Consider the following 16,970-nt stretch of genomic DNA (forward strand, 5'->3'; position numbering starts at 1 on the left):
CGGCGACTTCCCGGCAAGTACTCCTCCGGTGCGCTGTGACGAAATAGGCACTTCATCCAGCGTCGGGGATCCTTGATGTTGGTTAAGACGGTACTTAAAACCGGGTAGGACATTTTAAGGTTACGACTCGCCAACAGTCGCCGTGAAGAAGACACGTAAACCCGGCGCGCACGCCGATTTATCGCCGCAAAAGGGAAGATTACGCGGCCATTTTTGTCCCTCCGTCGAAGAACCGAACGCGATATTTAACCCTTTGCGGACGAATGTCGACATTCCGGAGAAATCGAATATTTCGGATACTAACAAGATACCTTTTCGGCCAGCGCACGCTGACGTCTCGACGAAACTGACGCGAGACATTTCGCGCAAATGAATTCCGTTCCTCTACTTATATAACGTTGGAATTGAATTGTAAAATATCCATTGTCACTGGAGAAACTTTATGATATCTCCAGAATGTAAACAAAAATATAACCGCCGTATACTTTGATGTATAACTTACAATTTTTGTCTGAAACATTTGTCTGTATCACTCATACTCATGAAGTTATTGAGTTTTATTTTTTAAAAATGGACGTTCTATGGACGAAACTCTCAATTCGACTAGATAACGAAAATTGGTTATCAATGTGTTGCTAAGCAGTCCCTTATTCAAAATGATTTTCATTTGAAAAATACAAATTTTATGTAAATGAATACCGTTTCTCGATTCATATAACATTGGAATCAAACCGCAGAATATCCATTATCATTGAAAAATCTTCATAATATCCCCGTAATGTGACAAACATGTAACCACCATATGCTCAGCTCTATACCTTCCAACTTTTATCTCAAACATTTGTTTGTATCGCTCATACTTTCGAAGTTTATTAAGTTTCATCCATAAAACGCCGCACTGTGCGACGTCTTCCTCTTCAATTGGACTGTATCAAGGTGAATTCGCTGGCTGGTATCTTCATCGGTTTTTATCAGTGACTGGCTGTCAAAGCCAAGCCACTTCGCGACTCTCCCGTTGTTCCTCTTCTCCTCCGCGCGGGTCGCGTAACCGAAGCAAAAAATTGTTGGTCTACCGAGTTTAGTTCGCGACGGGGACTGCAATCTATTACACGTCGCGATAAATCACGGAAGTATATAACCGCTACACCCCGAACATGATTTACGTTTATAACTGTACATTTATCGTTCAAGAAACCCGCGCTGTTGTCAATTTACAAGGTAAATGATTTACCGCCGTCCCGCGAATTTACATTCTGCTTCTTCGACGTGTAAGAATACAGTTCTGATTGGCCGCCGCGTGCCACTTTTCCGTGCGAATCGCGCATCTGGCAATTCCTTCGTGCCGGTAATATTCAATTCCGCGCGCCACCGGATATCGCGAATAATTAATTCTCTTCGTTCGGTGTTTACGGACCACTCGAACTTCTTTATGAAGACTTTTGTCGTATTTTATACGCGTATTGATCTCTCCATCGGCAGCAGCCTGACGCAGCTTCTTCGTTTATTCCATTGTTACGCTCCGCTGATAATCGTTATTAGGTCTATTTTTGGAAATGTTAATTTTGTAATGGGCGCGTGGTGAATATCGTTTGCTCTCTTCGATCGTTGTGTTTTGAAGTGAACGTCACTTTTTTTAACAGCCTGTACGTTGATTTGTAAAGTCTGTCAATATTATTTTGTCATCACTTTTATCTTTGATAATAGGAATTTTTGTGTGTCTTTTTGTGAATTGCTAAGTTACTTCATTGTTCAATTCTTCAACCCCTTGTACATTAATTTGCGAAATTCCATCACAGTTATTTGTATTTTTGAAAATGTCATTTCTTCGATGTACGTTCAATAAGTTCTTATTAGCACCGATCATCAATACACACCCTTAACCTAACTCCCATTGTTCAACCCCTCGCATACCAATCTACGAAACACAAAATCACAATTACTGCTTCAACAATCAATACTCCAATAATTTAATAATCAACTACTTCCTATAATTATGACTTTTTAAATATATATTGAACAAGTTCAACCACTGCACCCTCGAAGTATTCCTCTTCCCCATCCCCTACATCAATCCACAAAAATCATCACGATTCATACATCGATCCCCAAATACACAAAGCAGCAATCAATCCTTACAAAGAAGAAATCATTCTTACCAACTTTAATTACCACTGCACCCCTAAGAATACACATCTCCCTTTCACCCCTGTATAACTATAAAACCTCATCTCATCGCAATTACCGCGTCCATCGCTTCGAACCCGAACCGTTCGGCGCGGAACGCGCGACGAATACTTTTCGCTGAATTTCCACCCTCAAAGCGTTACAACCCTCTTCGCCAATGGGCCGCGCATCAATCTACGCGATTCGTCACGTCACAATCAACGGTCCAATAATTTCTCGCGCGGCCCGAAGTGGCCGGTGAAAAGCTGAAAGCTCGGCTGCGGATGCGCAACGCGGGAGACCTCGACCGGAGAACGATGGAGAATCGAGGCCGGTCTGTTCTAAGCCATTATTCAATTTACTTTCGGATATTCAGAAATATGATTTACGCCGATGGCCGTAGGGAGCCGCGGCGACGACGCCGCTGCAAGTTCGCGCGGCAACGTTCCCGAGTTCTACGGGGGCTCGCCGCGATTTATCGCCCCACTATCAGAGATGTATTTTCATTTTCCTTCGTCCCTGTAAAATGTACTTCGGAAGTTGAGCCTGGCGGCGCGCAACTTGCAACCTCGCTGTCTCAATTTATAGAGCGATATTGGATCTCCCGGGGCTGGTACACGTCTCGCGGGGCGAAACTTGCCCGAAAAGATTTTTTACAAATTCCTCTCTATCAACGGACTGTTAGCTGATGAGACTTTAACAGACTCGCGGAACCCGTGAATTTTCCGTTAGTTTTAACCCTTTGCACTCGAGAGGTGACTCTCAGTCGCCATTTGATTCGATGTAACAAAATTACAAAATGTTCTATATAATATCAAGTTTCGTATGATGCATCAATATGCGAAATATTTCTATAAAATAGCTTTGTTTCTTGATTTACGTATGTTTTCTCATTAGCTCGTTTCAAGTAATGTCATCTGCGTCTCATAGGGAAGTATCGAATGTTTCTAGTGAAACGCTTCCGAATGCAAAGGCTTAATACTGTGTTTAACATGTAGTCTAAAGGACTGTTGGAAACCAACAAATTGAAATAGAGAAAATATTATTTGATGAACCTATGAACAGCAGATACTAATAAAACATAGGATAAAGATTCAGTTTAGACTGAATAAATATTTCTTTTAATTCTCCAACTTGTAATATTTCAGATTCCAAACTTTCTACTGTACAAGCACTGAAGACAACTAATTAACATTCAACACGATTGTCAGAGTCTAACGGATAAGTAGAAAAACATTGACGTCAAAAATTCACGAATTTCCCTTCGTACGAAATAAATTTCTAGTTCTACGAATAAACGAAAGAACGGCGTGGGCTCCCATAAAGAGGAGCGTTATAGAGTACATCAAAGGACTCCGCGTGCCCGCGTAAACAAGTGAACGTCCCCGGATTTCCTGGACTGAAATTAATTTAAGCCGGCCCAACTTAATTCAAAGCCCGCGAATTTTTAGCGTTTGATCATTTCAAAGCGGTCCCGTTCATTCGCGGTAAGAAAACATTGAAAACACTGAACTCCACGCGTGTATCAGATCCGCTTTCCCCGTGGAATCGGCGTGCATAGAAACTCGCACGGAAAACACGCGTGAATGGGAGCAGTTTTTTTTTTTAATTTCAACGATCGCAGCAACGTCGACGCAAGAATATTCAACGCGCTTCGTATTTGTGTTAGCCATTACACTCTTTTCAATGATAAATATATTTTCCTCGCGTCCATCGGCGGTTCGGCGTTACCGGTAGCTCACGCAGAAAATCAGCAAGAGCGCAAAGGTTTAATACGCGATTCCTGTTCGTTTTTCTAAAAAGTGTCGCCGCTGATACGACTCGCGGCGCAAAGGGTTCGTATTTATTTCTACAAAGTGAACGGTGGAAAAGGTATTCGAAATTTCAACCGAGAATAACACCGTTGTTGCCCGCCGGCGAAAAGCATTACGTTCGTTACGAGATTCACTCACCTTCGCCTTTTTTCCACGCGTGCACGATGAATTATCATTAACGAAGCACGCGATCGCGTATGTACGTAGAACGCGCGCGCTTTCAGCCCCGTCGGACCATTATTTAACGTTTTCGACCGGCGAAGCCTGAAATCCGCGTTTTTATTGATGCGCCGCGTGTTCAGCCGGCTGTCAAACCGACCATTTAACAATCTACGCGTATGAAGAACGAAAGAACGGCCTCGTGAAAAAAAGAGCGTCGTACACTGCCGCCGATGGCGCATACGCGCGCGCGACCGGCGACGTATTAAATGGCAAACGGTGCAAGTGAAATGCGGAAATTATTATCGGCCGCGTTCCGCGAATGGAAATCGCCGAATAAAGAAGGAATTTCGGGCGTTGCTTCGCGCGAAAAATTAGCATCGTGCTTTATGGTGAAGTGTATTATGTTTCAACGGATGTGATTATGTCCACGAGTTTAAAATGAACATCAGCTTCCTGGGAGATCTCTCTTTTGTTGTTCTAGTCATTCGTGTCTCCTTTTATTTCGAATTGTGATCATCATTTTCGTGTGTTAGCGCGATTATAAGGAAACTGACTTGCGTCGAGTTGAAATGAAAGAAAAGTTTGGAAAGCTGCTTCGGATTTGATCGAATGAAGTTCGAAAGAAATTTTCTTAGGAAAATTTACTTAGATTGTAGACTGTACTGATTATTTCCTTATACTGGTACAATGCCAGTCATATTAATCTCTATGCGTTAAGGTCAACCCGAAATTGAATGGATTTATTAATTGTATAAGCTTTATTAATCACTCCCCATATTATCGCAACGTCAATCAAACTCTTAATCTCTACGCGTTAACGTCAACTGAAAATTGAAACAAAAATTCGTCAATTTCAGAAGCTTTGTTAATCATTACCCCATATTGCCACAATGCCAATCACATTATACTAACCCTTAACACTCCAGGTTGTTTCGTAATCTATCAACAATTGCAACTAATTTTTATAGTATTCCCAGCGAAAATTAGAAATGCTATAACGTTTCTTCGGTCTTTTATTTTCCTTGTTAGTACAAAATTTGGACGTGTGGAAAATCGAATAATCTTCGGATAGTTTCTTTAAGATTCATTGAAACATTTAATATCATAACTGGTGCAATATTGGCGCCTACAGAGTTCAAAGGGTTAATCTCTACACGCTGTCGCCATAAAATAAAAAGAGAAGTCGGCGATCGTGACCGAAATCGTGTCTACACCAAGAATTATCCGGCCCGGCCATTCTTCCGAATACTTTCGTCGCTTCCTTTCAAAGCGTCCGGCAATTAAAGTTAAAATATTCGTGGGATACTCTCGATTTTACTAATTGGCCGCGGGAAAACGATAAACACGCGACGGGGACAGCCGAAACTAATGGCGTTGCGTAACGCCGAGAGAAATTTCGGTGAGACGTTCTGTCACGAGTTTAAAATAAATTACCGCGATGCAGGCCGATGACCTGGCCCGCCCAGCACGTGCAAAAATCTTTTTCTTCCTCTAGCGTCCCGCCACACGCGGAGCCAACGGCCATCGTAAGAAAACGATTCGGCCGCGAGGATTTCTAATTGGGAACACTTTAAACCCATCAGGAACACTCACCGCCTCGTCCCTAATTTATAGTCGCTGGAAAACTCTAATGTTCTCCGCTTCTACCCCTAACTCTTTATTACCCCTTCATTTTGCACTCTTAATTGTAAAACATCTTGTCTATTAACCCTTTCACCTGTAATACCGTGTCGGACCAGCGACGAAACTTTTCAACCGAATTCAACGGATCTAAATGTTACTTTATCATTTACTTTTATTTTAAATCGAGTATCGTTATCTTTAGCTTATAAAGCGGAAACAGGATAAGCGTCGAATTCTTTTTTTCTGATAAATTATGGGCGACATAGGAGCTTCTGGAAGAAATAGAATTAAGTTATGGAGGCAGATTTGTGATCCTTGGAAAAATTATGTTTCTGTATTGAAAAGTTTTAGATAGAATTCTGTTTATAGAGATTGTATTACTGCGAAACTGATCAAATTTGATTGAATTCTTTTGTTTCGGTTGTTATTGTAAATTTAAAGCGCGCGAGTACGTTGGAACTGAAATTATTTTCAAAATTGTAGGACGTTGAATATTTTGGAATTTTGTAAGCTTCAGAGAAATGTATTGATATTTCGACTTCGCGTTAAAAATCAACATGGTATTCGATGACTTTGCCGTGTATCACTCTTTTATACGTCTACGTTATTTTTGCTTCCGTTTAAATATTGCAATAGCATTCGTTCAGATCACTATCCGTGATGCGCATCGCGCGCTTTTGCGAGCATTCCATCCTAGAGTTCAATTTCAATTCGTTGTTGATAGAACTACGTAGGTTATTCGGCGCTGTATAAACCGTCCGTTTTGAAAACCTTCCTTTGCGACGACGATTTTTATTATTTTTTCTTTCCCGGAATATCTGAACGGATATCCATCGAAAAAAAACAATCTTCGAAAATGCAAGAGAAAATATGAATAGAAAATTGTTCTGTACTCGATTCAGAAATTTTAATCATTTGACAAGAAGTATTGAAATGTCGTTTTGTAATATTGAAAATCTAGAATAATCATAAAAATACAAAGCATCTCGTCGGAATAATTGAATTATTTTTAATGTATACTGAATGAATTATTTTAATGAATTATTTTAATGTATTTTTAATGTTAATCTTAAACTGTCCAGAATCAATGAATTTATATGAAACATTACTTGTCTATCAATCTTTAACTTCTAAAGTGAATGTAAATATAGAATAATCGTAAAATCCTTTTCTGTTTGTACTAAATTATTAACGATAAATTAACTTTATGGAGCATAGCAAACGATATCGTAACCCTTTCACTTATAAAATCGTGTCAGACTCGTAACGCAATATCTGAATCGAATGCAACAAATCTAAATATCATCTATTTTTATTTCAAATCAAGTATTACTTGTCTATTACCAATCGTTAACATCCAAAGTGAATATGAATCCAGAAAAATCGTCAAATTCTTTTCCCTTTCTACTAAGTTATTATAAAGTAACTTTATGGAACATAGCGAAATAAACCGTATTAGCCCGTTCACCTATGATATCATGTCAATCGCATCAAAATGTTCGAATGAAATGCAACGAATCTAAATATTATATCATTTATGTCTATTTCAAATTAAACATTACTCGTCTATTATCAATCTTCTTCCAAAGTGAATACAAACCCGGAATAATCGTCAAATTCTCTTTTCCCACTGGACTATTAACGATGAATTAGCTTTATGAAGCACGACGAAAGAAATCAGGATAACTGGTTAATTCGAATAACGCGAATCTTGCAGGATCGTTATCGAAGCGGATCGTAAACGGACGCGAATGGAGGCGTTAATGCAATTTAATTTCGAGATAATTTCCCCGGCGAAGTCGGGCAAGACACTCCATTGTTCGATATCGTTTAATCGCCCGCGTAAAACGTGTCTCACGCGTGTCGGGGTTCATGAATGCACCAGCAACAATAATAGCAACGCTCTCCCGCTGGGTGGGACAGCGAGTGCACTTAGAATCGCAGCGGTCGTACTTGTTGATGTTTTAACAACCCCACGCGCAAAAACGGGAGACAGAGAGCAGGCACACTTTTAACCCCGCCCGATACCATCGACGTTTCTGCGGTTTTCAGCGAAACCGGCGGACTAATTGCGCGTGAAATCCTATTGTTTGCGGTGGAAACATTAATTACAAGATCCACCCGACTTCTTCCATTCGTTTTTTCCGACGCTGCGGTTCGCTGACTCTCGTTTTAAAAACCGGCGATGATTAATCCGTGTTTCGTCTCACTTTCGTGAAACATTCGCGGTCGCTCCGTAATTAAAATTCACGAAAATCCGAAAATATCGAAACGTCGACTTAACCGCATTGGATTCGGAGCGAGTCGATTGAGAAGTTGACCGGGCAGTGGAACAGATAATTATTCTTTCAGAGGTACTACGAATATTCATTTACCAAGGCTTCGATAGATTTAAGTGTTACCTTGCGGAAATTAGTTGCCTTCTCGATAAGTACAAAAGAAAGCAGGAATAAGTTATTCCGAGTGACGAACTTGAAACTGTCCTTGTCGATTGTTATAACAATCGCAATGATGCGAACGTGTGAATCATTAGGATTAATCTAATCGTGCTTCCTTACACTTCTATCTAATCAACAAGAAACTGATAATAAAGTAAAATCACAATATTAACCCTTTCTACAAAAGGTTTTGTATAGTTCAAAGAAATCTAATCTAAAATCTAAACACTTTAGTATCATAAAACGATTACAAAGGTCACGCACGGCAAGTTCGATGCCATCAAAACCGACAGTGAGTGGAACAAGTAACCAACGGTTGAATCCAGAGGAATAAAGCAACGTAATGGCAACGTGAATGGTGTATCCAAGGCAAGTATCTGCTAATTACGTAGCGAAACTTTCGAAATTGACTTTACCAGCTGAAACGGGCGAAACCGCCGAATCGGCCACCGGCGGACTATAAAGGGCTAATTGAATAACGCGACTAGCAACGCATCATCGACGCGAAGGGACCGACGCGCTTTCGACGCGGCCGGTATACCCAGAAACACGGCCGCGGGGCGAAATAGCCTTCCCCGCGATAATTACCGCTAGCACATTTCGTTGGGCCGAATGGACCGGTCAGTATCGAATTCGTTGCCCGGAGGTTTCGTGCAAGCTGCACTTTCGAGAGGAGCATCGAACAGCATTACAAATTGCAATGCACGCACAGGCCTTATACGGATGCGAGAAAGCGGCCTCTCTGGCTTCGCCTCGCCTCGCCTCGCCCCCCCACGCACCCCCCGCCAACCCCTGTCCACCGCCTCCTTCTCAGCCGTTAACCCTCCTGATCCGGACCGTGGAACCCGGTCCTGGACATCAAACAGGACCAGATATGCTGTTACAGCGTTGAACTGGTATATGTATGTATACAGGGTGAGTCTTCTAACGCGACGCACGGTGCGGCCGTCTGTCGGCAAAACCCCAAAATTTCACCACTCGGATAACGAAAATTGAAGGTTACCTATGTGCTAAGTAGTTTCTGCTTACGAAATGATTTTTACTTGGAGAATAAGAATTTTGTGTGAATCAATTCTGTTTCTTTGGTTATTTGAACGGTGGAATCGAAACGGAAGATGCTCCTAACCGTAGTCTAACACATAAAATCCCGAAATTGGACCACTCGGATAACGAAAATTGAAGGTTACCTATGTGGCAAGTAGTTCCTCCTTACGAAATGATTTTTACTTGGAAAATAAGAATTTTGTGTGAATCGATTCTGTTTCTTTAGTTATTTGAACGGTGGAATCGAAACGGAAGATGCTCCTAACAGTAGTCTAACACATAAAACCCCGAAATTGGACCACTCGGATAACGAAAATTGAAGGCTACCTATGTGGCAAGTAGTTCCTGCTTACGAAATGATTTTTACTTGGAAAATAAGAATTTTGTGTGAATCGATTCTGTTTCTTTGGTTATTTGAACGGTGGAATCGAAACGGAAGATGCTCCTAACAGTAGTATAACACATGAAACCCCAAAATTGGACCACTCGGATAACGAAAATTGAAGGCTACCTATGTGGCAAGTAGTTCCTGCTTACGAAATGATTTTTACTTGGAAAATAAGAATTTTGTGTGAATCGATTCTGTTTCTTTGGTTATTTGAACGGTGGAATCGAAACGGAAGATATTTATTGTCGTTGGAAGAGATTTGTAATATCCTCGTGACGCGAGGAAGCGTGTAATTAATGTATGCGATATGAAAATATTGATGATGTGAGATTGTGTAGAAATCCGCGGAATAGTTGGAAATTTATTGAAATAGACAAAATTGCGTGAAACATGTTTTCGAAGTAGCGAATTGTTCCGGAGATAATCGCGTTTGTAGATTAATATGGGACACCCTGTACATATGCACTTATACTTCTGTGCATTATAGGCGTGTGTATGTGAAGCTGCATAACTGTTCTCTGTCTTTGTGGACCAGGTGCAATCGACAGGTCACTGCGACCGAGAAATTCATTCATTTATCGGTAACCGTGCGATCGAAAATAGATATTCTTCGGAGAAGTTTTATTGGGACTGATTGATGTTATGATTATCGTTGTATCGGATTTCTTGGGTAGGATTTATACGGGTGTCGAATAAATTTGATATGGTACGTGCTAATAAAATGAAAAATGGAACGGATATTCGTGGGGAGACGTTCTATCGAAATTGGTTAAACTGTTATCATTACTGATGTGTTATTTTGTTTGTGCAGTGCTTATATAACGTGCAGAGCGAGTCAGCTGAGGCTGAAGCCTAAAATATCTACGAGAAAATTTGCAAAAAAGAGAAACACGAGAAGATTTGTAAAACAGTCGATGCGAATATTGTGTTGAAAGACAAAGCTCTTTGAACACTGAACCTTCTGAAATGTTATTTCAGCCTGCAGAAAATAGTATTAACATCTAAAATACAGTTCGAGCGATGCTTTAATTTCAGTATGGATAATCTGGTTTGCAAACGTAAATTATATAATATCGCATTACAATATCGAAATTAATATTTTCCGAATGTATCAGTGTATTGATTTCAGAATGTATTGAGTGAAATGTAATATTATTCCCGACAGTAAATATCAAAAATAATTGTTGATTTGAAATTGTGAATGTATCTTTGGAAATAAAATTAATTCATTTGTCGGGCGGGATTGTTAAGATCGCGTTTAAAAATATAACTTTATTTGCGAGATAATAAAATATTATTCGGCTGAATGAGAATACAATTGATTTGAATGAAAGGTAGATTTGCTCCATCAAATATTACGGTGTCTTTTACTATAATATTCATTCATCTCCTTAATTTCATTTTCCGTCATTAAATTATCATAATCGCCTTTATGCTCGAAGCGAATTCAAAAATTAATTGATCTTCCCCGTGAACAATAGATGAGACAAGAGAGCCGAGGAACAATCGAGGAATTCGGAGTCGAAAAGACAATAGAGAACGAAGTTAAATAGATTCGTGCCCGCTTCGCGAAGCTTTTCTATTCTTACGACGGAACGTCAAGAGGGTGAACCTACGCAAGAACTTCGCCAGGATTAGATACCGACTATTTTCGGTTTGTTTCTCGTACTTTGTCTTTTATTCCTCATATTTTCTATTTTCTTTGCTCGGTATCCTTTCCTCGTCGAACGTTCTTTTCCTGTAAAGAGCAACCTAACACAGCATTAAATATTAAATTGAACAACGATACTCGTAAAGGTTTTCAATAAAATCATCTTAATATACAAATCAATCTTCAATTTATACGAACAATCTGCAATCAATTTATTTATAATCACGCTGATACGAGGACGAACCTAAATGATTCCAGATATCCAGAATTTGCTTAAGTTTTTCAGACAAATTAACGTTAAACCTACCGAGCACTTGAATTAACTTCTCGAAACTTCGTAGAAGCTACAATCGTGCGTTTATTAAAATTTTCCTTATATTTCAGTTTATATATTACCGAATCATCTTTTTCGATAATTTCTCGAAGAAACGTCTGTCGCTCGATAATTGAGTCGCTCAGAAGCCAACGCAGTTAAATCCAGAAAAGAAAAATTGCGAAAAATGTCTCAGTTTCTGAAATTATTATACGACTTATTCAGAAGCTTTGAAAAGGACTTTGTAACCTGGAAGAAATGAGGAAACGAGTAAATCCTTCAAAGGAATATTATTCGTTCCATTAAAATTGACAAGGATCGGAGAATATGAGAAAATCGATTTAACCGGATTGACTTCTGAGCGACTCGATTGTAAAAGATGAAGCATGGTGGTTTTAGTGTTAAAATAAACTGAAATGGAACAAAAACAATAGCGCGAAGCCGCGTATTCGAGTCTTCTGCTCCGCGAGACCATATCGGAAAACAATAGCCGACCACTCTTTCTCAGTTTTTATCGGGATAAAACGGGTCCCGGTTTCTCGCGAGAATTCCTCGGAATTCTCCGTGCCCCGGCGTTCAATCAGGGAAATATGGCGAACGCGGTGCGCACGCACCGGTCAAATTCGCTGGCCCGACCGCTTCTTATTCCGTGGAACGTCGCTGTTTCATCGTCGCCGTCCGCGAATTTAAATTTACCTCGACCGCCGGTTCACCGAGAGCATTTCGCGAAATTCAGACGAAGACCAGTGCCATTTTTACGTCGTATCGGGAAACGAATCGGTGGAAAGAGAGCGGCCGGGAGGCAACGGGAAGAAAGGGGATGAAAATGGAATGGGGGAATGCGCGGTTGCGCGCGTACACCAGGTTTTAAAAAAATGAGTCCGATATTTAATGGGATTACGGTAGTCGCCGGGAGAAGCGAAAAGCGTCTCGATGAAAGATCAGTTTTTATTGTCCATTGAAATTCTATGCTGTAAATAAATCTCTGTTTCCGTTGAATTTCAAGGTTATTTAAAACGGCCGATGGATGCTTCAACGCACTGATCGTCAAAATGGTACTATTACAACTGAGAAATCATGAATTTTACAAGTTCATTCGAGAGAATCGATTTTTTATTTTATATTAAAATTTGTATTATCTTAATTATGATAACATGACGATTAAGCTTGATCTATGATTATAGCTTGGACTGTTTTGAATAATTAAATTAAGAAACGCTCCTATATATCAACAACAAAATTGAATAAATGACCATATTAATTTCAATGTATGAAATTAATTCAGAACATTACATATGACGTCCGTTAAATATCAATGAAACTTAGAAATAGCCATGTTAATTTCACTGCACAAAATTAATTCAGAATATCACGCGTAACGTCCAGTAAATATCGGATTCTGCCTTTGAAACGCCCTGTACGCGTATGCGGGGGTAGCAAAGGAAGAAAGGGTAAAAGCAGCAGGGGACGGAACAAGTAAAAACTTCGAAAGCTGCAACGCGAGCTGAACGTGTCTGGAAAGAAGAGAGAAACGGAGGGAAAAGGGAGAGAAAGCCGAGGGCGGACTTAGAAATAGGAAGAAAAGGGGGTGGAAAATCCGCCAGCGACGTTACCAGCTCAAAGAGTGTTGCCGGCTATCGCGGGCTCGATTCGTATTTAGCCCATTCCTTTCCCGCCAAGACGCCTCAAAGCCTTTCAGCTTGCGATTTCCCTGAAATCTTAGAATTACGCGGCTGCGCACGCTCCACTGGATAACCGAGTCTGGAGGAATCCTATTCGCGAACTTGAAAAATTCAGGATTTCGAGGCTCTAATGAGAAATCAGACTTTTCCGGAAGTAACTTCGCGACTTGCGCTATTTACATATTCTCCACTTTTCATTTTACGAGTTAACCGATTTAATTAACGACTGTCTAGCATAAAAGATTCGATGATTCTCTTATATGGAAGCAAGCGGTGACTAACAAGGATCTAACGTGAACTGATCAGATAACATAACGTTTACTCTATCACTATTGATAATAGATATTTATTTTCAATTTCATCGGATTAAATAGTATTTATTGATAATGAATAAGTTGAACGCGATACGAAGCAAGATAAATGATCGAAAATAGCCTGAAATCGCGTCTGCCAGATGTCAGAAAAATCCTGAGATATTACAGAAAACCATACTATTCGACAAATTACCATATTTTCGAAAAGCGAAATATTCATGGGACAATTTCCACCGAACTCCCTGTCCGTTCCATCAAATTATTTTCACTTTATAAACGGACTTCCGTTGCATTCTGGGAAGAAATCTTTAAATTTCCATTCTCGTGAAATTTAAATGATATCGGGCGGAGAACAGTCCCGGCGAAAAAATTGAAAGAATAACGTGGACCGAGCGGTGAAAGGAGGAAACTGGGAGAAGAAAGAAGAAGTTTGTGTGTAGATACGCTCGATTTTTCCAATTTAAGGAACGGTTTCATTCCGTTTTATTTTCGAGCCGCGAGCGAAATTCTCGGCTCGCCGCGTTCTATCGAGTCCCCGTAATGTGTTTTCATGAACTCCGCGAGAGATAAGGCTCTGTATCAAATAACGCGGGCATAATAACACACCCCGAGCATCGACGAGAATTCAACTATTTATTTTGATTTATCAGGCGCATCGATCTCGCAATATTCACGCGTACGGAGCCGATTGTTTCCACAAACTTTTCCTTCGGGAAACAATCCCTAGGGAAATATTCCGCGGGAATTTATTAGAAACCAATAAAAACCTCTTCTTCGTTCGTCTCTTTACGATCTCGCCGTTGTTAAGAGATCGTATTTTAATCGAGAAATGAAAAATTATGAAAACACTCGGTATCATCGAGTCTCGGCTGAATCTTTCGCAACACCGTGAATGAAACTCACTCGGCGTTGAGCACCTTTCACTCTGTAAAATTCTGACGTTTAAAGGATAATTACTTTATAATTACAAGTCTCGTTTCGAGGCATATTTTAAGAAATGTCTCTTTAGCATAGAATGCTCGAGGATGATTATCGGAATGGGGTCGTACGGGTATGGAAAAACTTCATTTATGTAAATACGTGGAACGGACGCGGCTGCTTTTTCGTTTGTGAAATTATTATTCGCGCGGACGTTTCGACGGGGAGTTGTGGATGGAATTTTACGTGTGCTTTTTACATAATCACATAAATAAATGAGGAGATACATAAATACGTCGGGGACTACAGCTGGGTCAGAATGGCTCTGCGTTTAATGGTAACCGCGTTCTCCTGTGTGCTCTTCAACAGCGATGCGAATATTTATTTTTTCGTGAACGAGATAAACGTGACACTCGGAAATTTTTATTCGAACGAAAGGCATCAATGTGATTCGTCTATAGCTTTGATAACAATAAAATATCAAATGAAATTCTCCTGTTACAGAATATTCTATCAGATTCGCATCGAACATTTCGAATAGAATTTGCGGAACGTTATTCGCAATTCTTCTGAGTTCAAAGTAATGAATCAATTAAGCTGTAAATAATTATTCTTTTAAAGTTGAAGATATAGCATCGAATATTTATATTCAATCACGAAACGAAATATCTGTGTGAAATAGGTGAAAACAAAATTCTTCGCGCGATAGTGCCACATCTCCGAGTTGATTCACGGCGCGAGAGATTAATGAAAACAACTGTACAATTAAGGTAAGCAAGTGCATCAGTTGATACGTCGAGAGAATGGAACAGAGAGAACAACGAAGGAACATCGGGCGACGGAACCGACGAAACGAGCGGAAAAAGGAAGGAGAAAAGCGTACGCACGTGCCCACGAAAAGAGGGAAAAAGTGGATGTTCCAGTTGGCACGTAAAAATAGTAACCGAGCGGTTGAGTTTTGCCAATTTAAGAAACTGTCTCGCACAATCCCATTTCTGGAGCTCTCAGCGAGGCTACAAAATACCCCATTCTGGCAATCTGTCGTTGCCGCCCTCATTTCTTATTCTACCCTCGGTTCGTCAGTCAAAAGAGCCATCTTTCGACCGACTTTCTTGTTAATATGGATTTATGCACGTTTTACTGTCACGCCTCGCGTCCGACTTTCAAGTAAATCATTTTACATTATCACTTTGTGCTCTGCTTTTGAATAATTCTCTAATTTCAATATATTAGCTCGCTTAGGATTATTCGAATAACCTCGTAACATTTCTCTTGGAACGCAACGATTAAACGTCGCGATTTATAAAATTACTTTTCTGATTTTTGCACATTTTAATTGGGATAAACAATATTCTTTTCAGTTAATAAAGGATTTACTTGTTTCTTCGTTTCTTCTAGGTCGCGAAGTCCTTTTTATAACTTCTGAATATGTTGTAGAATAAGTATGTATTAAAAAAACATTAATTTTCTGGGCTTAACTGCATTGGCTTCTGAGCGACTCGTATAGGTTTAAAAGGTTCTTTTGTTAACGTGCATTTCTTGTCTGCAAAAGCTTGTACTCTTTTGTACGATGAAGTTTCTAATGTTTTTAAACGCGTTGGAGGAATAAAGCTGTGCACTTTCCTTAAAGGGGTAAATAAGCAAAAAGTGTTTTTATCTCGAAAATGATTCATTCCCAGTACTGTGTTTGTATAACTCCTTTTTATCTTCGGAATGAATTGTTACTCATGCCTGTGTAAAGAAGCTAAACCAGCATAACAAAAACAGTATAAAATAAAAAAATATATACATATACCATAAAAATATATAATAACCATTTTAAAGAGTACTTATTCCAATGCATCATTCGTTGCACAACGTTTATTGATCAAACGACGAAACTTTCTTTTTAATTATTTTTTTATGATTGACTTACCCCTGAGTGCATCCGCCGTTGTTGCCAAAAGGCCCTGCAGACTTCTACTGTGGTGATGAATCAAATCGTGAAAATCTTGCCTGGCTTGGTGTCTCAGCTGTTCTTCGGTGTCTTGATTGCAGCAGAAACCATTGCACGTTGCTGAAATTGCAATAAACATTTGAATATATACACGAGGGAATTCTCATTTTATACATTTCAAATATGAAAAATCAAAAGCTAATGAACCGCTTCAACAGTAACATCTTCCAAAATGAAGAAACCGGCGTCACTTAACACATTGCGTACTGAAGTCATCATTATACATAGAAAAACTCAGATATATTATTATGTGATATATTTTAAATAGATAATCAATTCGAATCAAATTTTATATTTTTTCAATGCTGTGGTAATTAGCACAGTTGCATAGCTAAGTGTCTTTATATAAAAACGAGATTTCTCATTAGCAGTGCGCAATGTGTTAACCTTTAGCACTGCATGTTGTTTTGTAATCTATCAGCAACTGCAACTAATTTTATAATATTCCTAGCGAAAATGAGAAC

General features: G+C 39.6%; 1 protein-coding gene across 1 annotated transcript in view; it reads right to left on the minus strand.

Annotated features, from left to right (window-relative positions):
- The window catches only part of dally (division abnormally delayed protein), a 222,212-nt gene that overhangs the window by 189,958 nt on the left and 15,284 nt on the right, over positions 1-16,970 (minus strand). The window contains exon 2 of the mRNA XM_031970315.2: positions 16,426-16,566. Within this exon, the coding sequence (XP_031826175.2) occupies positions 16,426-16,566 (141 nt within the window). The remainder of the gene's footprint in view (positions 1-16,425; positions 16,567-16,970) is intronic.

Source organism: Nomia melanderi, chromosome 5 (genome assembly GCF_051020985.1).
Source record: "Nomia melanderi isolate GNS246 chromosome 5, iyNomMela1, whole genome shotgun sequence".
Taxonomy (NCBI): domain Eukaryota; kingdom Metazoa; phylum Arthropoda; class Insecta; order Hymenoptera; family Halictidae; genus Nomia; species Nomia melanderi.